Source organism: Marmota marmota, unplaced genomic scaffold (assembly GCF_001458135.2).
Source record: "Marmota marmota marmota unplaced genomic scaffold, marMar, whole genome shotgun sequence".
Classification (NCBI taxonomy): Eukaryota; Metazoa; Chordata; class Mammalia; order Rodentia; family Sciuridae; genus Marmota; species Marmota marmota.
The window spans coordinates 1,087,052-1,110,863 of NW_025999924.1; the positions used below are offsets into that span (position 1 = coordinate 1,087,052).

A 23,812-nucleotide genomic window follows, 5' to 3' on the forward strand; every position below is an offset into this window, starting at 1 on the left:
GGGGGGGGGAAGTCAGATAAATGATAGCCCAAAACCAACATAGGAGCAGCAGGGAAAAAGAACCAGAGAAACAAGGTAAAACAAGATTTGGTAAATTATCAGGTAATGGAAGGACGGGAAAAGAAGGGTAGTACACAAAGTAATAAGAGTGAAGAGATCATATCTTGGGGTTTTCCAAGTGACTACAGAATAAATGGGTCACAAAAGGAAGAGAAAATTAAGCTTGATACATAATTTTTCTGACATTAAGTTTAAAGTATCTTAGGATCACAATAATGCAACAAAGTTGAAGATCAAGCTGTACTAAAATGACAACAATTAGGGAGTCTTCAAAACAAAGCTAGTTGAGGTCACCAAAGATGAGACCATTCACAGAGAGTAGACAGAGGGAAAAGAGAGCAGAAGATAGTACCCCAGAGTATAAAAAAACATGTGAAGTGTTCCGAGAAAAAAAGATAAACCAAAAAAGACTGGCTAATATGATAGAGGGAAAGAGAGAAAATATGTCCCCAAAAGCATAAGAAAATTTCAAGGAAGATTTGTCTCAAAATGACAAATGTTTAAAAAGACGCCATTAGCTTTAGCAATAGTGAGGTCAATGTTGAACACCATCCCATGAAATTCAGTGATTGCAATAGATTATCAGACATCAAAATACTGGGAGAAAAATGTAATGAGATTTTAAAAAAATGAATAAAGACAACTTTTTCAAGAAATGTTGAGAAAGGCTGGGCATGGTGGCACAAGCCTATAATCCCTGAGACTCTGGAAGCTGAGGCAGGAGGATCACAAATTGAAGGTCAGCCTCAGCAACTTAGCAAGGTCCTAAGCAACTTAGTGAGACCCCTTCTCCAAAATAATAATAAATAAAAGTTGGAGATGTAGCTCAGTCATAAGGCACCACTAGATTCAATCCTCAATACAGGAGAAAAAAAGTTACAGGAAATAATTACAGAAATTACAGATAAAGTTGAAGAAGAATCTAGGGTGAAAGGGATATATTTAAGATGAGAGACCTAAAGTGTGCTTAAATCCTAGTAAATTAGTGCCAGTTAAGAGTGAAAGAGGGCTAACAAAGTGTTATAGACTGAACCGTTTCCCAAAAATTCACATGTTGAAATCCTAAAGACAGTGTATGAAGATAAGGTTTTTAAACAGCTGATTGAATAAGACAAAAAGAGGCTGTTAGGATGGGTCCTTAATCTAATACAACTTGGGTCCTTATAAAAGGAAGTGACATCAGGGGTGCTTGTATGTGAAGGGACAATCATATGAAGAGATAGCAAGAGGATAACCATCTGCAAGCCAAGGACAGACAACACCAGACCTACCAGCACCTTGACCTTGAACTTTCAACTTCCAGATCTGTGAGAAAATAAATTTCTGTTGTTTAAGCCACTCAGTTTGGCATTTTGTTATGGCAGCCCTAGTAAATTAACACAGGGAGAATTTTCTGCCCCAAAGGACAGAAAATTTAGAATATAATTAGAGACAGAGGCAGACATGTTTGTAAGAGAAAAAACAAAAAGCATGGGCTGGGGTTGTGGCTCAGTGGCAGAGTGCTTGCTTCACACATGTGACCTCAGCACCACATAAAAATAAGTAAACAAAATAAAAATACTGTGTCCATCCATAACTAAACATTTGGATGAATGGATAAAAAAAATGTGGCATATATACACAATGAAATTTTACTCAGCATTAAAAGAAAATAAAATCATGGCATTTGCAGGTAAATGGATGGCGTTGGAGAAGATAATGCTAAGTCAAGTTGGCCAATCCCCCCAAAAATAAATGCCAAATGTTTTCTCTGATATAAGAAGGCTGACTCATAGTGGGGTAGGGAGGGGGAGCATGGGAGGAATAGATGAATTCTAGATAGGGCAGAAGGGTGGGAGGGGACAGGGGAGTAGCAAGGATGGTGGAATGTAATGGACATCATTATCCAAAGTACATTAGATATCATATCCAAAGTACATGGAGATCATATCCAAAGTATGAAGACTCGAATTGGGTGTCAACATACCTTATATACAGAAATATGAAAAATTGTGGTATATATGTGTAATAAGAATTGTAATGCAAAAAAAAGAAAACAAAGTACATTTATAAAGGCATGAATTGGTATGAACATACTGTATATACAAAGATATAAAAAATTGTGCTCTATATGTGTAATAAGAATTGTAATGCATTCTGCTGTAATGTATTTAAAAAAAAAAAAAAAAGCAACAGATCTCCTGCCCAACATATTTCCTCTCTGAAATAGAAGAAAACATTTTCTAGTAAAGAGGAAGGAGGAAAGGTTGTGGGATAGTAAGCCACTACCTGAAACAAAAGCAGTTACTAGGGATACAGGATTACTAAGCTGCCTGTCCAGTAATCAAAAAAAATGTCTACTGTTCAATGAATACCTAGCTTGCATTCATGAATGCTTTGGTTCAGTTTAAATATAATGAATTCTGCCAGTGACCAGCAACAGAAAAGAATTGAAATGAATCAGAACCTGGGTTATGAATTTAGGTATGTGAGATCTTAACAAAGTCACTTACCATTTCTAGGCCCCAGATTCACCAGAGGAATAGACCTGATAATCAGCATAAAATCATCTCAGAATTTTTTAAATGCTCTAATTTTCATGGAGGCTTGTGCCTGATCTCTGTCTTCTTCAACTTTCACCAATAAAAACAGTGTATCTCAAACTTCATTGAGAATTCCTATCATCTGAATATCTTGTAAAAATGCAAATTCTGATCAGTAGCTTTCAAGTTGGGCCTGAGACTTTAAGTTTCTAACTCCTAGGTAATGCAATATATAACATATTAAGTAGCAAAGGTGTGCAACACTGATTCAGCTTAAACTCTGTGGACTGAGCTGTAATCAGTTCCATATTTTAAAAACCAAAGGACACTTCAGACACACCTGCACCGAATTTGCCAGGCCATTCCCTAAAACACTCTGGAATTAACTAATAATGCCCATCTGATAAAGAAAAGAACAAATACTATTACCAGTAATACTAAAATAGGAGAAATGAGATTAAATTACATATGTACATACATACAACACAAAGATCCAAATCCAACTAAAATTGCCTTTCCCCAAGATCTCTGGAATATTTTAAATGTCATATGACCACATGGATTATTTTGCTTTCTGGTTTGATTCTGATTATAAATACATTCATAATAATATCAAGAAATATAAAGATTTTTCTATTAATTGCCAAATAATGTTTGTTTAGAATCTCCAATCATACTACTTCAATCAAATTCATCTGTAATGGGTATCCTTTTTAACTTTAGGAAATGTAACTATGGCAAAGAATACCCTTCTGAGCTGGAGCGATGGCGCGGCTTGTAATCCTAGTTGCTGGGGAGGCTGAGGCAGGAGGATCGGGACTGCAAAGCAATTTAGCCAAGCGCTAAGCAACTCAGTGAGACCCTGTCTCTAAAAGTACAAAATAGGGCTGGGGAAGTGGCTCAGTGCCCCGGGGTTCAATCCCTGGTTAGCTCCCTACTCCCCCAAAAAAGAATACCCTTCTGTCCTAAGGTTATAATATATGGTCACAACCTACTGTCATATATTATAATCCATTCTGTTTCCACAATTTCCTGTGCTAGTTCCATCCAAAAATAAAATTTGCAATTCTATTACAAAAAAATAGGAAGAAATTTCCTAATTTCGCCAAAATCAGTGAAGAAACATGCAAGAAAAGATGTCATACAATGGTTGTATCATACAGTGAAATCACTTATGCTTAATGTGAAGCCTCTGTGCTGAGCAGGTAAGTCTTAAATAAGGCGAAAATGGAGGAGGGAAATCCACATGCACAGGGAAGAGGTTGGGGTAGGACTCACATAAGGCTGAGAACTGCTCTTCCTTATTTCATTCTAAATAACCAAACCTCAAGGGCACTACTGCACAGTAACTGAGTTCCTTTAAATTGTGGTAAAGAAGAGGTATGTCAATTGTAACCTTGGCACCAGAAGGCAATTAATTTACCAGTCCTTGCTATTTATTTAGCCAAGTCACTTAGATTACTTCTCTCATTAACCAACAGCTCACAAAAATAAAGAAAAATGACAAATGCAATGGGCCTCAAATAGTTTTGCTGAATCATAAATATTCCCAAACATAAATCTGCAGGAGTCGCTGAGATTGAGCATTGGCGGCCATACCTCAGCATGAAACTCCTCTCCGAAAATGCTAACTTCCATCACTTTTTAATTAAAGGCAAAGCAGTTTAAAGATTTCATAGTATTGCTCTTACCAGCAAGGCTGAATATGCAATATACCATATTTACTAATTTGATACTAAAGATAAAATTCTCTCAAAGTTTGCATCACCTATCCCCCAAGGGCAAATATACCACCCAGGCCCGCAATCGCAGCCACAACGGGTACCCTCAGCTCCGCTCTGCCTGGCACACACGTCCCTGTAACGCCGCACCCTGATTTTCCTCCACAACCATGCTCTCGGATGACTGGCTAACTCGGCGAGCGCCCTGCTCCCAGGGATTCCAGGAGTTACACTGAGCCAAGACTGCAGGCCGCCCTCGCTACTTACTGCTCTATACCTCAATTCTCGGTAGCTCCACGTCCTTCCCTCTCTACACGGGTCTCAGCTGCCCAACCCACTCCTTCCTTCTGCCCGCGCGCGTTCTGCGGCTCTCGGGCCTGGGCCTCACCGTTTGGTTCGGTCCGGAATGACCCGGCCCTCCGGCTCCCACTTCTTAAAACGAAGTGGCGTCGGTTGGTACGGCGCCCCACACTGCCAGTCCACACGCTGCCGCCTACTGATGCCGAAAGCGGATTCTAGGAACGCGCCATGTTCAGCGTCGCGACTCCATACGACGCGGACGCGCTGATATTGCGTCACAGATTGCCAATGCGCGTGATAGGCAAAAGACTACGATAGGCGAACGGTGAAAAGGAGTGGGCGGAGCTTTCTCTTCGAACCTAAAGGCGCCCGGCATCCAAATCAACAATATGAGCATGCGCAGTAGAGCCCCGACTTCCTAAATGTGTAACCATGGCAACAGTAAATCCGCGTTTCCCTAAACTGGAAAAATCAGTTGTCTCCTGGATTGCCTAAAACTGAAGTCAGAAACATTTTTTCTTCTAGATATGAACTGCTTGTTTACGGGTCTCGCAGCGCAGAGAATGATTATTACACTCTTACTCCCACCAGTCAACCCTCCTTACCACAAATGTTTTTCAAGTTCTTGAACTTTCTGGCGCTCTACTCCAAAGCAGCAGCAAGGGTGGAAAGGTTTAAAAGGGCCACTTCTGATTGCTTCTGCGACTAGCTAGCTTACTGATCTGTTTTCTTATCTTTACAAAGACAGATTGTAAAGAAATAGTTGTGTTCATAAACATTAGTAAACATTTGTTGCTCATGTAGAATGTACCAGATACTGTTTAAGATCTTTAAGATTGGACCCAAATTGTAAACACTACATTACAAGGATATTCATTACACAAGGGCTGTTTATTAAAGTAAAGAAATAAAAATTAATTGAAAGACCATTAGAGAGTAATGATTAAATCAGAATACATTCACTGATAATACAAATTAGTCATCTAAATTTATGTTGAAACATATTTGTTGACACAGTAATATATTAGCAATGCATTAGAGGAGTAGGTTACAAAATGATGTTCGGTAAGATCCCATGTTTGGAAGTAAATGCCAAATGCTAACTGGGCCTGTCACTATTTGGGTGTTTTTTTGTTTGTTTTGTTTTGGTACCAGGAATTGAACTCAGGGGCCTCACTAAATTGCTGAATCTGGCTTTTTCCCCCCTTTTAATATATTTTTAGTTATCAATAGACCTTTATTTTATTTACATGCAGTGCTGAGAGTAGACCCCCAGGGCATCACACATACTATGCAAGTGCTCTACCACTGAGCCACAACCCCAGCCCTCTACATTTGGCTTTGAACTTGCCATTCTTCTGCCTCAGCCTCCCCAATTGCTGGGATTACAGGCATATGCCACCACATCTGGAAGCTGGATGGTATTTTGACCATGCTTCATTTTCTTTTTGTTTAACTCTATCTTCTCATTTTATTGATATATATATCTCAAATTTTAAGTGTGTGTCAAGCCATGTAGGGATCTTGTTATAACACAGGACTGATTAATCTAGTCTGGGATGTTTCCTAAAATTCTTTATTTCTAATGAATTCCAGATAATGAGTACAGCAGTGTAAGCTGGTAATCCAAGTAACTGAGGTGGCTGAGGCAAGAGGACTGTAAGTTCTAGGCAAGCCTTAGCAACTAAGTGAGTTTCTCAACAACTTAGCAAGTCCCTGTCTCAAAATAAAAACAAAAAGGACTGGGAATGTGGCTCAGTGAAAAAGCACCCTGGGGCTCAATCTCCAGTACCAAAAAAGGAAAAAAGAAGTTTCCAGATGATGCCAATGCTGCCAGTCTACAGATGACAGTATGAGAAACAGGACTCTAAGGAATTTTGATGTAGAAAAAGTTACCTAATTCAAAATAGAAGAAAAACTGGTTTAGAAGAGTAGATCTCGCCTATTTGGATAATGGACCATTTGGAAATCTCTACATTACAAAAATGTGTCAGGTGTGGTAGGTGAAAGCCTGAAATCCCAGTGACTCTTGGGGCTGAGACAGGAGCAATCCAAGTCCAAAGCCAGCCTCAGCAACTTAGTGAGTTCCTAAGAAACTCAGCAAGACTCTGTCTCAAAATAAAAATAAAAAGGAATGGGAATGTGGCTGAGTGGTTAAGCACCCCTAGGTTCAAGCCCTGGGATCAAAAAGAAAAAGAAAAAAAAAAATACCAGAAAGGAAGAAAACTGGGGATGGGGCTGTGGCTCAGCAGTAGAGCACTTGCATGTGTGAGGCCCTGGGTTAGATCCTCAGCACCACATAGATAAAATAAAAAGGTACTATATCTACCTACAACTAAAAAAAAAAAAAATTAAAAAATTTTTAAAAAGAAAGGAAGAAAACCAAACCATAAAAATGCATGTATGCAAATTTTACCAATAATGTAAGGATACCAAATCCATTTGGGAGTCCTAGGTACTGTGAATATAAAAGCTAGTCACATACTATGAACAAAATAAATATGTACAACTGAATAAATCATGTCATTTTCTCAGGGTTTTTAGAGAAAAGAGTAAACAAATATTTAAATTAACACCATTGTGCCTGTTGGGATACATCTGAAATCTTTCCCCCATATATAGCTGAGAAAGTAAAGGAAAAGCAGAAAGTTAATGAAGCAAATGCTAAATTAAAAAAAAAACACTGATTTCCACTCCCTGTCAATCTTAAGTAAATTAAAAAAACTCATCACAATAATAAGTAACACTCATTCTGCCTCAATAATTACATTATTATAATTAACTTCCAATAAATACTTCTTATGTGTGGGGCATGGTGGTATACACCTGCAGCCTCAGCCTCTTGAAAGGCTAAGGTAAGAAGAACACAAGTTTAAAGCCAGCCTGCACAACTCAAGAGAAACCCTGTTTAAAAAACAAAAACAAACTGGAATTTCCTATATGTCAACTACTGTTCTGTTTTTAAGGACTGGCATTTAACTTGTGACATCTTATGTAATTTATAAATTCTCATCACCCTCATCTAGAATGGAGAGTGGTCTTTTCTTCATTTTACAGATTAAAAGATGATGTTCATAGGAATTAAGTCATTTTTCCAAAGTTAGATTCTTAAGTGGAAGAGCACAGACTCAAACTCAGATACAGTATGTATATAATGGCAGGTACAAAAAACATGTCCACATCCGAATCCCCAAACTTGTGAATTTCTTACTTCACATAACAAATGAGATTTTACCAATGTAAGGATCCTGGTAGGGGAAGATAATTCTAGATTATCCTGCAGATCAAATGTAATCATTGGAGTTTTCATAAGAGGGTTTTTAAAAAAATCAAGAGTTTCAGAGAGGGGGCTTGGAAGGAAGATTTGAGAAATTGCCTTAAACACACTTTTTATACCAAAAAAAACTAGGCACACTATTGGACTAAAACTAACCCCAATCTTCTGTGACAATGATTTCAAATGTATTCAAGCTGTCAGTTTTTCATTTGAATATTACTAAAGTCAGAATACTTAATTTTTCTAACTTCATCAAAAATAATGAAATGAATGACATTCTTGTGTTTTATCTTCTCCCATGATCATCTGTAAAATAGTTCATATAGTCATTTTCAAATTAAAACTATACACTCTGTTTAATAAATTTTAAACACATGAATGCTTGCAAAGCTCTTACAAGAAATCAAATCCAAAGATGGAAAAGGGGTGTGCCAACTAAGCCTGCCCAATCAGGTCATAAAGATATGACTGAACCCTGTTGTTATCAGCCTCATTTGTCCAAAAAAAGGCCATGAAAGTTCCAACACTTTCTCCTCCTGAGCATAGCAGAGCTGCAGACTCTGTCTGTACAAGTACATACAAGTGTAAATTATCACACCATCAGAGCAAAAATCTGTGTGATTATATCTAAAAGATTATTATAATTTTAATAGAAAATAAGGGGAAAGCAAGGGGACATTTTGAGGAATCCAGGTCTCTAGGTGTCCTGAAACATTTACCTCTCCACAGGGTATCAGCCCAACTAAAGGACAGAACTCATTCCTATCTTTGGCCAACAAAGACAATGCTTTCCAAAATATTTTAAAGTTAAAATAATGCTTATTTTTAAACTATTAGGGCCTAAAATAAGAATAAAGAGACTGAATAATGGACAGAGGAGCTTTTCTGTGAATAAAGAAAGTAAACTTCAGAGCATGTATTTTTTGACAATGAGTTACTGACTTCTGAACTTTCTTGCTTTCTTCCAGGCTCCTTCCAAATGGTCGGGGTCATTAGGCATTAAGTTGCTCCCTTTCAAATAATCAATATAAATAATTTGCACTTATTTTAAAAAGTGTCAGAAAGAATAAAATATGACCATGCTAGTAGGAGTCAGAGCAGTGTGGGGGCCATGAGCTAGAATGTGAGCAACCTGTAGAAATTGGAAAAATAAGGGAAAAGTTTTTTTCCCCACAGCCTCTGGGGGGAAAAAAAAAAAGCCCTGTAGACTATTCTTAACTTCATCTCCATATCCCAAGATAATAAATCTATGTTGTTAAAGCAGCAAGAGAAATATATACATATTATAGGGCCATAGGCTTTCTAACTTACTACACTTCATTTATTATTGCAACTTGTACAAAATTAGGACTTGGGCAAGTCTATGTTATAATACAGCTCATTGGATGTTTACAAGTTTACCCATTAGATGTTTACAACATACCATATAAGGATTAAGACTTTGAGAAATGATTTCATCTTTGTTACTATAATTCATAGATTAATTTTTATTAACAACTTCAAACTATAACAAATTCTTTTAGTAAAGATTGATTATATTAGCTATGATATGTTCATTCAATTGAATGCCTGTTAAAAATGATGCAGATTTTATTCATTAATATTAAAAGATGCCCAGAATATTTAGTTAAGTAAGAATAGGAAGTTAGAAGAGTTTTATGTATCCAAAAATTTTGAAAAACATACACCAATATTTTAATAGGTGTGAATTCTGGATAGTTTCATCATCTACAATCTTTTAGTATCTAAATGGTTTTTATTTATGTATTTATTCAAGTAATGCTTGAACAGTTCAAAATAATAAATACAATTATTTCTAGTTTGGAAAAAGAAACACAATAGCAAAAATAAAGTGAAGTGGGTATTTCTCATATTCTTCTGGTGAAAACGAAAATTGATTAAACTGTTTCTGAAAATAATTTGTCAATATATATCCAAAAACTAAAATGTTCATATAATTTGACTAAATAATCTCATTCTTGGAACTTTATACTAAAGGATATAGAAATATTCTTCATGAATGCACTAAAATGTATAAGACTCAATTTTTTTTTACATGACAAATGGTACAGAAATGATTTAATAGTAAACATATACATTCACAAGATGAAATCTTCTTCTTCAGGAGCTGTGAATATTGATTATCCAGGGTATGAAATTACTTGAAAAAGTGTTTTTTCTTTGTTGTACTGGAGATCAAACCCAGGGGCTTGTACATGCCAGCCACTTACTCTACTACTGAATTACACTTATAGACACAAGTGTCTTTTATGTTATCGTATTTATGGAAAAAAAAAAAAAACAGTAAATTGTATGTATACCCTCACTATGTAAAAACATGCATTACTAAAACAACAAAAAAGAAAGAATGTGTCAAACTGATCATAAATTATTCCAGCATAATGAAATCATAGGTAACATTTTCACCTTTTTTCTACTTTCTGTATTTTCCAGGACTTTTACAAGTTGTTTTTTGTTTGATTTTGTGATTTTGTTTTCAATGTAGCTGTCCTATCTTTGGGTCCCTGGAAATTCATAGGAGTGGAAAAAATAAAATTAGCTTTACTTACTTTATGCATTGATTGTTAACTTGGATGTAGCCTTTTTTCTCCCTTTCTCATTGCTAGGGATCCAACCCAGAACCTTTAGCATAGTAGGCAAGTGCTCTACAACTGAGTTACACTTCCAACACAGACATAGCTTACTTTAACATTCATGTCAAAGATTTAATCTTTAAACTTAATATTTTCAGATCCTCTGGATCTTATTTTAGATTGTCATTAAAAAAAATAAAATTGATTTAAATTATAGTTGGAATGTCTGAGCTAGTACCTTTTTGCTTCACTGTCCATTGACCAATGAAGGCAAAGGACTATGATGCCAACACAGAGCTGGAAGTAGAAACCAATGAAGCCCACAGGTGGTAGGCTGGTGCCTTATTTTGACATAGTAACTAGGTTCCACCCCCATCTCTGATACCTGTAGCACTTAGGCAAATACCTTTATTCTTTATGAGACTGGATTCCCTCAAGTGTAAAACACGATAATCATGCTTGCCCAAACGACTTCATGTTTCATTGAAAATAGCCAGGCTTGGTGGCACACGCCTGTAATGCCAGCGACTTAGGAGGCTGAGGCAGGAGGATCTTGAGTTCAAAGCCAGCCTCAGCAATTTAGCGAGGCCCTAAGTAACTCCGAGAGACCCTGTCTCTAAAAATATATTTAAAGGGGGCTGGGAATGTGGCTCAGTAGTTAAGCGCCCCTGGGTTCAATCCCTGCTACCAAAGAAAAAAAAATAATAGAAAATAGGAATTATGTAGAAAGCATTTTGAAAAACACAAACTTTTTTGTGAATGCACACAATCAATTGCTCAGCAAAACAGTTTTCTTTAGTAATGACAGGAAAAGACTTTTTTCCATAGAGTATACACTGAAATTTTTAAAACCGAGAGCCACTACATTGGAAGGTGAAATTGACGCAGATCTTGTATTCATGGAGGTTACAGTCGGGTTGACACACCCATTACAACACCCAATACATACGTATTACCACACAGCGTTTTGGAGCTTTTGGTTGATCTCTCAGTGGAATAAACTTTGAGAGCAGTCTCTAATACGTAACCGTGAATTTCCAGCAGTGGCCTATGTACAGCTGGGGCTCATAAAAAAAAAAAAAAAAAAAACGTACAGAGAATGAATGATGAAGCACAAAGGGAAGTAAAGGAATCAGAAGCGCTAGTGGAACTAGAGGCTAATTCCATTTTCGGAGTTCCCTTCTATACAGCAAGCAGAGGAGAAACGTAAGGAGTTTCCACCCTGCAATCTGCACGTAAGCAGGAAAGAGACACGTGAAAGAAAACTTCTCTGGATGTCAGCGATCCCAGAACCTGGCCTATTAGAGGAGGCTTAACCACATTAAATAACTTAAACCTTACGCTTAGAGTACCACACAGCTTCTCCGCTAGCTCCTTGTGGACGGCGACGAGGTACCCCGCCCCAACTCTAAGCCAGCCAATCCAAACTGTCAGACTCGGTGGCGCGGGGCCTTCTGGGATTCGTCGCTCCCGAGTCCAGGCTTTCCTGCAGCTGCTGATTACAATTTCCGGCGACCCCTGGGCTCCACGCTCAGCACCCTTCTGGGGGAGGAGTCCAGGGCGTACGGAGGCGGAACGTGGGCCTCGCCCCTTCCCCACGTCGTGCGTACCGGTGATTGGCAGCGTCTCTCTAGTGCTGCAGAGACTATAGCTTTCAAGCTTTGGGACTTGTTCACTTCGCGGGCCTAGATTCCCGCTTTCTGCAGGGATGCCGAAGATCAAGTCAGGGGCGAGCGGCTGCCGCAAGCGACAGGAACAGCGCCGGGAGCTAAAAAGCGCCGGAGGTGTGGACAGCCGGGAGGAAACAGGGTTCCGGTCCAGTCTTCCTGCGGGACCATTCCTGGCGCGGACCGAGGCCCAAACCCGGGTAGATGGCCCGCCGCCACCTGCGCTCCTGAAAGCGCGGATGTCGGAGGTTCCTGGAGCGCCGGCCCCTGAGCCCAGCGCGTCGCCTCAAACAAGGCCCGCGGGGGGATGGACTTAAAGCAGTGTGGTCAGTCCCGGCCCGGGGTGGGATCTTCGCTGGCTTCGTTGGCACAGTAATCTAACCCCACTACCGATCCCGCTTTCTTCTCTGGGACGGCCTGATATCTAATCGTGGTTGAGAAGTTAAGGCTGTTTTGTGTTTTCTTCCAGGACTCATGTTCAACACGGGGATTGGGCAACACATTTTGAAAAATCCTCTCATTGTTAACAGCATTATCGATAAGGTGGGTGTGATGGAGGAACGGGAGAGAGGAGTTTGTTGGATTCTTAATTTTATTTTCACCATACTTAAGCGAAGAGGGACATAAAGTAGATGTTTGGTAAATATTTGTTGAACGAATTAAAAAATGGTCTAGGACTCACAGGCTGGGTCAGAATTGAGAAATATTGATTCTTAGTCAAATTCATCATACACAGTTCTTTCCTATTTGAATTTGTTGGTATGAACAGAGTTGGTAACAGGATGCTATTGGAATCATTTCCTAAGTAGAAAGACAATTTAGAAAGAAATGCTATTCTTGTTTTTCTGACTCCTAAAGATGAGAAGTATACCCCAGGTTAAGAGAGGTCTCAGCTTTTCATTTGCACCTAATATATTAATTTTGGAACCACACATATGAAGAAATCTCATTAAAATGAAGTCCGAGTAAGATCTCTGAACGCTTACAAAGATGTTCAAGTATAAACTGTGTTCCAAAATGCTAAAGGATCTCAAGTGGTTGTGCTTGCTTTTAGGCTGCCCTAAGACCAACGGATGTGGTGCTGGAAGTTGGACCTGGAACTGGCAACATGACTGTAAAGTTGTTAGAAAAGGCAAAAAAGGTAAAAATGAGGTTTAATGTTTTAATATCACAAATGACTGTAGCAAGCTCAGCTGGTATACAAACATAAAACTGTCTTAATTGTAATGCTTGATTCCTTACTAGGAATTTTATCTTAGAAAGTATGAAATATATTAGGAAAACTGGTCATATTAGCTGAGGATGGAGGCACACACCTGTGCAAATTAGGGAGGCTGAGGCAGTAAGATCACAAGGTCAAGGCCAGCCTCAGCAACTCAGGGAGACCCTGTCTCAAAATAAAGGGCTGGGTGTGTGGCTCAGTGGTTAAGTGCCCTCAGGTTCAATCCCTGGTACCATTAAAAAAAAAGAAAGAAAAGAAAACTGACATATTAGGTATTTTGACAGGGAATTAATTATTGTAGTTAGAGGACTAAAAGAACAAAATGGGAACACTAAACCCCAAAATAATTACAAAGATCAGTTAACCGCCTTTAGCCCTAGAGAAACAAAGCAAAGAAATTGTGATTTTTGGAACCCAGAAATTTATAGAAGACCTGCAGAGCTAGAGTTCATGCCTCTAAGATTGAGGTGCCACCTGGTCACTTCTAGTAACTTTTTTGTGTTTTGACTAATCCAGCTTTCAGTTAAGTGGAATCATTGTTGGGTCCTTGGTGGAAGCAAGAAACACATTTTAAAGGGCTTATCTAAAGAGAGTGATGAAGACTCTTTAGAGATGTATGGGAATGGGATTCAAGGAATCAATAAGCATTAATGAAATAATGAGGAGTAGCTACAGCAGGAAGCAGTTACCATCAAAAGGCCTGGTTAAAAGGGGAGAGACCAAGGAGAGTGTGATTTATTGAAGAGAAGCCACAACAGAACATAGCTCCTGCTGAAATATCTACAAGGCATGGAATAGGCTAGGAAATAAATACCCAATCTCTCCATTATAGGTACTCATATTGGTGCTTTTATTTATTTATTTATTGGTGCTGGGGATAGAACCCAGAATCTTCACATGCTAGGCAAATGCTCCACCACTGAGCCACAATGGTGTCCAGCTATTGCCTTTCACTGGCCAATCCCAACCAGAAGCCAAAGTATAAGGGAGCTGGACAGCATTTATATGGCAAAGCAAAGGTGAAATGAATATCAAATATAAGGTGAAAATATAAAATGAATCTGGGAGCCAGAAATAAGCAGCACGTGTTCTAAGCCATACACATGGTCTTCTTGGAAGTCAATGAAATCTAAGAACATATTGCAGTAAAGTTACAAACATAGCTTTGTCTGCTATCCATTTTCACTTGAGAAGTTACTTATGCCACATGTTCTGGATCTCAGTTGATAAAAGAAGTAATATACTAGGAGTAGTTTTGTAAACTCTGGTCTAAAAACACTACATACATATTGTATATTCTTTTTTTATCCACTGCTTAGTTACAAAGCATAGAGACAAAGCCAACAGAACAATTCTGGTGATTACTTGAGAATCTCACATAATGTCCTCTTTTCTGGGTGATGTTTTTTCTTTGTTGTTTAAAGTGGTAGAAAATAATTGAAAGAGTATGGTTAGAAATTGGAAGACAGTTTAAATCATATAAGAATTACTGGTTGGGTAATAAGATACTTTCATAATGAACCTAATAAATTTTTTTTGTTAATTTAGGTAATTGCCTGTGAACTTGACACAAGGCTAGTAGCAGAACTGCACAAAAGAGTTCAGGGCACGTGAGTATACACAATAGAATTAAAGTGCATTTCGGTCTCTTGAAACAACATTCTTCTAAATTTATTTTCATATTATTAGACCTCTGGCCAGCAAACTTCAAGTTATGGTGGGTGATGTGTTGAAAACAGACTTGCCATTCTTTGATACTTGTGTGGCAAATTTGCCTTATCAGGTATGTCCTCAAGTTGTCAGAATCATCTTACTAAGTGTTTCTCTGATGTGTCTTTCCTGAGAGTAACTAGTAATTCTCTTACAGATCTCTTCTCCTTTTGTCTTCAAGCTTTTGCTGCACCGACCTTTTTTCAGGTTTGTGACAAAAAAACAAGAGTTACTGCCATATTTAAGAAAGATGGACAGTTTAGGCCAGGAACACAAAAGACAGTTGAAAATGAAAGTCAAGTAAATTGAAAGACTATTGTAGACTTTTTATAGAAAACATTGATTTGTATGGAGGTCTTTTTCTTTTTTCAATTGACCAGAGTTATTTTGTAGAGCATTGGGAGGGTAGTATGACTTTCCCTATTTTCTAATCCTCTGCCATTAACATAGATCATACTATTTTATTACCTTATGTCTACATAAATTGCAGTGGCTTCCTAACTGGTCTCTGGTAGAATCTTTCCAGTGGCTTTCAAACTGCAATTCAGATACCCCTTAATGGTTATAAAGTAAATTCAGTGAGTCATGATCATCCTTTTTTTTTTAATAACATGGAATAGAATATATCAGAAGGCATTGTACATGGTCCAGGTGATATTGTTTCATGAAACTTTGGTTTGAAGTATATAAACAGAAATACATATAGATATTTTTGTAATTGCAAATATATTTCTTAATATGATTCACTCACAGAAAAGAAAGTTGAAATGCAGCTTTGAAGATGATTTTGTTAGCCTCCCAAAGTCTCCCTGTTTGAAGAAAAAAGTCCATATTCTTTAAACTATTAAACTAACAGGACATAATATCACAACTTGCCTTTCCAGCCTGCAGTATTTCTTAAAGTATTACCTGCCACACAAATATAATTCTGCTAGTCAATTTTGTGTGTTTATATGTAGTACTGACGATTGAACCTTTGGGTGCTTTACTACTGAACTTACTTACATACCTAGGCCTTATTATTTTTTGAGACAGGGTCTCAGTAAGTTGCCAGGGGTGGCCCTGAACTTGAGATCCTCCTGCTTTAGCCTTCTTAGAAGCTAGGATTACAGGTATGCACCACTGTGCCCAACAACAGAATCAGTTTTATTGTTTTTGTATAAGGGGTGATGTACTGATACAGATCTGAAGTACCTACTCATCTGATGTTTGAGGGCAAGCAGTCTTCCTTGGGGTTAGGGATATGGCCATTATAAAACATAACAAAGCCAACTATTTTCATTTTGTGGTAACAAAACTAAAGCTTAAAGTTTTCTACCTTCTAACCGGCTGAACTCATCATCAACTACAGATACTGCTCTGCTATTTCCTTCCCCTCAAAATTTATTGTAGTCAAAGTACATTCATAGTTAATAGTGATGATTTCCTTATTCTTGTTTTCTTTTCAGATGTGCTATACTTATGTTTCAAAGAGAATTTGCCCTCCGACTGGTTGCAAAACCTGGAGATAAGTTATACTGCAGACTCTCAATTAATACACAGCTATTAGCACGTGTGGACCATCTAATGAAAGTAAGTGTATTTTATTACTGAAATAGGCTAGTAACCTCATCTTTTGAGCATCTAGCTGTGCCTTTTGTGAGGACAGAATCTTTGATTACTAACTAAAAGTTGCTTTTGAGAGGATTAAATGTTTTCTGATTAACAGGTTGGAAAGAATAACTTCAGACCACCACCCAAGGTAGAATCCAGTGTTGTAAGGATAGAACCCAAGAATCCACCACCACCTATCAATTTTCAGGTGAGGTTAAAATACTATATCATTCTAAAACAAAAGAACTCTAACTTAGAAAATCTGTGTCTATAATAGCAGAAAAAAAATATTGTAGGTCTAAATAGATAGGAAAATGTGAATTACAGCTTTGTGATGATGGAGTAGATGGAATAATTTGATGCATGATAGAAAGACAAAACATATGTCTGTAAAAGACACAATTAGAATGCAAATGCATTGCACTTAAGAGAGTATAGCTCTGAAAATCTTATCTATTTGAGTAACTTGTAAAAAAGGTAAAATGAAAATTGTTTTGAGTAATATTTTGGGTAATACTCTGTAATAAAAATTCTTGTTTTTGTGACTTAAAAAAAGAAATCTAGACTACTTGATGTCAAATCTTACTATAGTCACTTTATGGAAAAACATAATTGTTTGATAAACTTGTTTTAAGTGATTTGTCCATAACTCCTTTAAGGAGGTTTAGGTGCATTACACAGGCTATATCCTAAATCATGTCTGTTTTGAATCTCATTTTTAATTTTTTGTGGGTTTGATAATAGAGATCAAAACTAAAGGTGTTTACCATTGAGGTACAACCCTCATCCTTCTTATTTTTTTGAGATGAGGTGTCACTAAGTTGATGAGGATCTGTGTTAATAAGGCTGATGTCAAACTTGTGATCCTCCTTCCTCAGACTTTTGAGTTGCTGGGATTGCAGCTGTGTGACACTGCACCTGGCTGAAACTTTTTTTTTTGGGNTTTCTTTTGTTTTTGTTTCTTTTTGGTATCAAGGATTGAATCCAGGGGCATTCAACCACTGAACCATATCCCCAACCCTATTTTCCGATTTTATTTAGAGACAGGGTCTCACTGAGTTGCTAGCACCTCACTGTTGCTAAGGCTGGCTTTGAACTTTGATTCTCCTGTCTCAGTCTCCTGAGCTGCTGAGATTACAGGCATGCACCACTGTGCCTGGCAGAATCTTATTTTTGAACACAATATGGTTCTTTGTTCACGTGTGGACTTTGTACACAGTACTGGGGATTGAACCCAGGTTTACTGTACCATTGAGCTACATCCCCAGCCTTTTTTCTTTTGAGTTAGGGTCTTGTTAAGTTGCCAAGGCTAGCCTTGAACTTGCAGTCCTCCTTCTGCAGAGTCCCTAGTAACATGGAGCCAAGTACAGTGACATATGCCTGTAATCCTAGCAACTCAGGAAGCTGAAGCAGAAAGATCACAAGTTAAAGACCAACCTAGTCACATATAGGACTATTTTACTTTTTTTTCTTAATTTAAAAAAATATATATTCAGTGAAGTGCACAAAGACACCAGAATCAAGAGTACATCTTACTTTAGCATACCATATTCATCACTCAAGGTTTCTTCCAGTTTTATACATCAAAAAACAAAAACAGGCTGGAGCTCAGTGGTAGAGCACTTGCATAGCACGTGTGAGGCACTGCATTCAATTCCCAGCACCATATGTAAGTGAATAAAGTAAAATAAAGGTCCGTCGACAAATAAAAGAACAAAACAACACCTAATAGGCAGTGGCAAGGAGTTTGGTGTTTTGAGGAAAATATCCATCTTCTGTTTCAGGAATGGGATGGCCTAGTAAGGATCACTTTTGTAAGGAAAAACAAGACACTATCTGCTGCATTTAAGTAAGTATATTACTAATTTCTAATATATGAAGGGCCAGTGCCCCAGACGCCATCCTAGAATCTGGTCCTTTTCCTGAATAGCCAGCCCAAAGCATAAAGATTATTCATCCAGACAGACTTCATCCTTTTAACTATCGGTGCTTTAGAAGGCAGAATAATATCATGAAGAAAGTTCCTAGAGTTGGAGTCAGATAAGAGTTATGGAAAATTAGGGGGGGGGAAAGGAAAAAAGACCTGACCATCTACTTGTGTAGGTTTTTTTTCCCCCTCCCTTATCGGAAAAATGTAATAAGCTGAGTGCAGTGGTGCCTGTGTGGTCTCAGTAACTTAGGAGGCTGAGACCACATTATAAGTTCAAGATCAGCCTGGGCAAAGCAAGACCTTGTCTCAAAATTTAAAAGCATAAAAAGGAGTGGGGGATATAGCTTAGTGGTAGAGGATCCTTGGAAGATCCTTACCAAAAAGAAAGAAGGTGTAATGATGGCCCACCCATTTAACATTTGTGGATAATTTGTGCCATTTTATTAACTTGGAAAATGAAACACAACTTAAGGTCTAAAGGAAAAAAAGAGGCGAGAGCCAGCTTTATACGGTTTGGAGATTTAAAAATGCTTATGTAGCCAGGCACAGTGGTGGATACCTGTAATCTCAGCAACTTAGAAGATTGAGGTCAAAGGATGACAAGTTTGAGGCCCACCTCAGCATCTTAGCAGACCCTGTCTCAGAATAAAAAATAAAAAGAACTGGGCATGTGGCTAAATGGTATAGTACCTCTGGGTTGAATCCTTAGTACCAAAAAAAAAAATAGGGGGGGGGGGGGGGAAATCGTTGTCCATTTAAAAAAAAAAAAAAGATGTTTATCAGGACTATGCTTTTTAAAAATAATTTTTGCATCATAAAAGTTTAAGTATTCAACACCTTTTTATTTAAATTCCTTAATTTTAGCAAGTGGAACATAGATTAAATTTTATCTGAACAGAAATTATGTACAAAATCTCTGATTTGGAAGTAATATTTATATCACTTGTTTACGCTATAGATCAAGTGCAGTACAACAGCTGTTAGAAAAAAACTACAGAATTCACTGTTCACTCCATAATATTGTAAGTATAAGTTGTTTTAATTATTTGTTATAAAATATTCATCTATTTTTTTTTATTATCATGAGATTAATTTTGTACATATCAGTGATCCTTAAAAGACAGTATATGATATATAACTAGTTTAATTTTGACTTGAATACTGACTGGTATTACGACAGGGTGGAGTAGTCGAGATTGCTCAAGATGCTGCAACAGATCTTGAGCAATCCTGACTACTCCACCCTGTCGTAACTACTAATAGCTTTAAAAAAAAAAAAAGGATTATATTTAGCTGGGCACAGTGTCACACACCTGTAATTCCAACAGCTCGGGAGGCTGAGGCAGGAGGATTTTGAATTCAAAGCCAGCTTCAGCAAGTTAGTGAGGCCCTAAGCAACTCAGTGAGACTGTGTCTAAATAAAATCCAGAAAAGGGCTGGGGATGTGACTCAGAAGTATCCCTGGGTTCAATACCAGGTATCCCCTCCCCACAAAAAAAAAAAAAAAGTCCGATTTAGCCAAGTATTTTCTCAATGCTATAAATGTATAACTTGCTCATTTTAAAATAATTGTGTACAATTTGCTATCCTCTGAATTGTGATCGTCCCGTTTGGTACTCATGTAGCAATCATAAATTAATTTATTTTGGTACTGGGGATTGAACCCAGGGGTGCTTGACCACTGAGCCATATCCCTACTCCTTTTAATTTTTTGAGACAGGGTCTTGCCAAGCTATTTAGCGCCTCACTTAATCCCTGAGGTTGGCCTTGCAACTGCAATTCTTCTGAGCCCCTGGGATTACTGGTGTGCAATTACAAATTTAAAGTTAGTTTTCTTTGTAGCTATTTTTTTTTATAAACTTTTTAAAAAAATATTTTATTTCTTTAGTTGTAGTTGGACACAATACCTTTATTTTATTTTTTACATGATGCTGAGGCTCGAACCTAGGGCCTCACGCACTAGGTGAGCGCTCTACTGCTTAGCCCCAACTCCAGTCCCTTTGTAAATATTTTTAATACCTAGAAACTGAAGTAATACAATACACTATAGGCTACATAGCAGACTTCTTTGTTGTGAATTTCATACCACTTAACACATTCACACATTTTTTTAAACAAGAGTCAGAGCTGCCCCCTTCACGTGGAGGTAGCCCCCACTCCCTTTCCTGATTTAAAGTATGCAGTATATTCATGCGCATATTCACATGAAGATGAGATGTTTGCTTTTTATGGCTCAGATCTTGTATGGTTTAATGCACCACAAATACTGTCTCCATCCTATGTTATGGGTAGGTCATGAAACATCAGCTTAAGTAAACTGTTAAGCTGGATTAAGAACAATTTTTGAGTAGAAGATGTGAATCAAATATGAAACACTTAATATTCTAAATGATCAGAGACAGACAGGTCATCTCAGAAAGATTAACTGGTTAGATGAAATTGTGGCAATAAAATGTGAGAATTTTGAAAGGAGTAACAGCTGCTTTAAATAAAATTTCTAGCTTTATGAAGTCTGAAATTAGTGACTATTTCAGAATTTTAATGATGAAACGGGCAATATAGATGATACCCATTCAAGATATTCTGTGTTAAAGTGGTAAAAAATGAGCCGCTTAACTAATTAGAGATCTCAGTCTTATCCAAACCGTCAGGTTTTCCACGCTGTCATCAACAGATGTATTAAAACGGACTATTTAGGACTTACTGGATTAGGCAAAAAAAAGAGCCAAGGGAACTTCATTAAAGATATGTTCATTTATTCTGAATCTTATATTGATAGATAATACCAGAAGATTTCAGCATAGCAGATAAAATACAGCAAATCCTAACCAGCACAGGTTTTAGTGACAAACGGGCCCGTTCCATGGACATAGATGACTTTATCAGGTAATTACAGGGTTTTTTTGCCTGTGTTTACATTTTACTGTGGTACTTTTAGATTAAGAGATTTAAAGGCTTTTAAGTGGTATAAGGTGCTACCTGGGAGAGTTATTGCATAGCACTTCCATGGTATGGAATAGTATTTGGTATAAGATGGAGGCTAGTTAGCTGCAGCAGAATGAACTTTTTTTTAATTTTATTTTTTTGAAGAACAGTCCCAGCCAGAAGATTGTTAATGTGTGTTGTAGTCTGTGTGTTCCTTCCCTCCTGCCCTGCCTTCCCACTGCCAACTCACATTCATAGTCTCTCAAAGCCCATAAGGTTGAAAAATCATAACACATGTAACTGCATGATTCTTTATTGGGAATCGCTATCATTAAATAGATCTTATCAAGCATGAAATGTAAGTTATAATCTGTTTATCCTTTTAGTATTAGTTGTTTTATAGTCTGAAGGAAGTTCTATATATATTTAGTAAAATACCTGTCAAATTACCTGGGCAATTCAGACCAAAATTTGCTTTTCTTTAAACTAAAGCAGTTAAGTTTCATGAAAATAAGGCTTCAATTAATCACCTAGATAAAATAACCTGTACTCAGTTGATCTGTTTTTTACTCATTAACACTAACTTTCAGAACTTTTTAGCTATTTAGCCAGTTTACTTTTAAAGCATCAATGCTTTAGATAGAGGATGAATTTTTTAAAAAATTATTGTAGATTGTTATAAATCATTGTTTTGACTTCTGTGCTGAAAACATGTCAACACAGTTAATAGATGGTAATCCTAAGAGTTGAACACTACTCATATGTATCTATACTTTGCTTTTTCGTACATTTTAATTCATCTGTTATTATGGACAAGCCTGGAAATAGTTTATCTTGATTGCTTCATTCTCACTAAATTTCTTTAGGGTGCAGTTTGCTAATAACTAAAGTCAGTTGTTGGGTGCAGTGGCGCATGCCTTAATCCCAGCAGTTTAGGAGGCTGAGGCAGGAGGATTGTGAGTTCAAAGCCAGCCTCAGTAGAAGCGAAACACTAAGCAACTCAGTGAGACCCTGTCTCTAAATAAAATACAAAATAGGGTTGGGGATGTAGACCCTGTCTCTGAATAAAATACAAAATAGGGTTGGGGATGCGGCTCAGTGGTTGAGTGCCACTGATTTCAATCCCTAGTAAACCCCGCCCACCCCCACTCCTAAAAAGGTCAGCTAAGTACACAGGTATCCACAGAGAGAAACAATGTTTAAAAGTTTTTACTTTGAACCTCAGCTCAGAAGAATATGAAGACTGGTGATTCATCTGACTTCTGCCTTAAATTGCAGACAGCTTCTTGTTCAGTTAATTAAGCTGAAATAGAACAAATGCCAATGAGCTCTTACGCTTCAGACAGCAAAAATGTAAAATAATTTCAGTCAGGTTCAATATAATTTAAAACATGTATGTTATAACAAAAAAGAAGTACCAACATGACATGGTTTTTATCCAAGTTATAAATAAGGTTTCTTTATAATGACTAATGTTAGGAGTTGGATGGTTGCATTAAGTAAGCTGATGTGTGCATGTATTATTAGTTATGGTACAAATCTATACATTATCACAGTGTCACAAATTAGCTTTTTAATATCATTGCATTTTGTTTTTTAGATTGCTACATGGATTCAATGCAGAAGGTATCCATTTTTCCTAGCTATTTGGAAAATAATTTTGTCATGGTCAAGAAAAAATTAATTCTAGATTTCTAATATTTGAGAAGACAAATTCTGCTTTTGCTCAACTGGAACATTATTTGCTTGACTATTTTTGTACTGTTATTTTGTATTTTTAAGGCAGTAACAAGTCTTGTTTGTTTTGAATATACTCCATGTGGCAGGGTTCAATCTATACACAGTAATCTTCAAGTTCAAGAGCCGCAGATACGCACAACCTTAAACTTACCATTTCTAGCAGTTTATCTTACATCTCTTTACCATGTTCTATACTGTAAAGACCTTTTTAGGCCATCAGCTCTGTTCCTCAAGTTTAAGTGTGTTAAATTAGTCACATATTACCTATCCATTTCTTATTCACATGTACAATAAAATATTTGTTTCTTAAAATGTTATTTGCTTCTTTCTTTTCCCTATTTACACAGTTTCTTCTATTGTCACCTACCTCTTCAGCTATAGTGTTGCAGCATAAGCTACATGGTGGTTCTGGGTAAGACTCAGTCTGTTGCTATCATACAATGCCAGGCATGTTCTGAGTTTGACTCCTTATCTATAAAACGAGGAAGCTCAGCTAGAATGAAATTAACTATAAAATTATATCATTTTTCTTGGAGAGATAATCATAGAGT

The 23,812-nt window shown here is 37.3% G+C and overlaps 2 protein-coding genes across 11 annotated transcripts in view; one reads left to right on the top strand and one right to left on the bottom strand.

Annotated features, from left to right (window-relative positions):
- Ipo11 (importin 11) overlaps positions 1–11,944 on the bottom strand; it is a 199,948-nt gene extending 188,004 nt beyond the window's left edge. For 5 of the 7 annotated variants that reach the window (XR_007346325.1, XM_015497266.2, XM_048799989.1 and 2 more), the window contains exon 1: positions 11,816–11,944. The gene's annotated coding sequence lies outside the window, so the exon portion shown is untranslated. Of the gene's footprint in view, positions 1–4,580; positions 4,605–4,691; positions 4,874–11,815 lie in introns of those variants that run through there. The other 2 variants (XM_048799990.1, XM_048799991.1) reach the window with 2 other exon arrangements.
- Positions 11,945–12,041: 97 nt separating this feature from the next.
- Dimt1 (DIM1 rRNA methyltransferase and ribosome maturation factor) lies at positions 12,042–23,573 on the top strand. 4 transcript variants are annotated; one of them, XM_015497269.2, is made up of 12 exons: positions 12,042–12,258; positions 12,611–12,684; positions 13,196–13,282; positions 14,912–14,973; positions 15,053–15,146; positions 15,231–15,280; positions 16,522–16,645; positions 16,782–16,874; positions 18,451–18,515; positions 19,555–19,618; positions 21,376–21,482; positions 23,122–23,573. In XM_015497269.2, the coding sequence occupies exons 1-12, from the start codon at positions 12,183–12,185 to the stop codon at positions 23,162–23,164; spliced, it is 939 nt and encodes a 312-aa protein (XP_015352755.1). In that variant the 5' UTR covers positions 12,042–12,182; the 3' UTR covers positions 23,165–23,573. The 4 variants fall into 4 exon arrangements, with proteins under 4 accessions (XP_015352755.1, XP_015352757.1, XP_015352756.1 ...); XM_015497270.2 differs by having other exon boundaries at positions 12,120–12,467; XM_048800000.1 differs by having other exon boundaries at positions 12,176–12,341.
- The last annotated feature ends 239 nt before the right edge of the window (positions 23,574–23,812 follow it).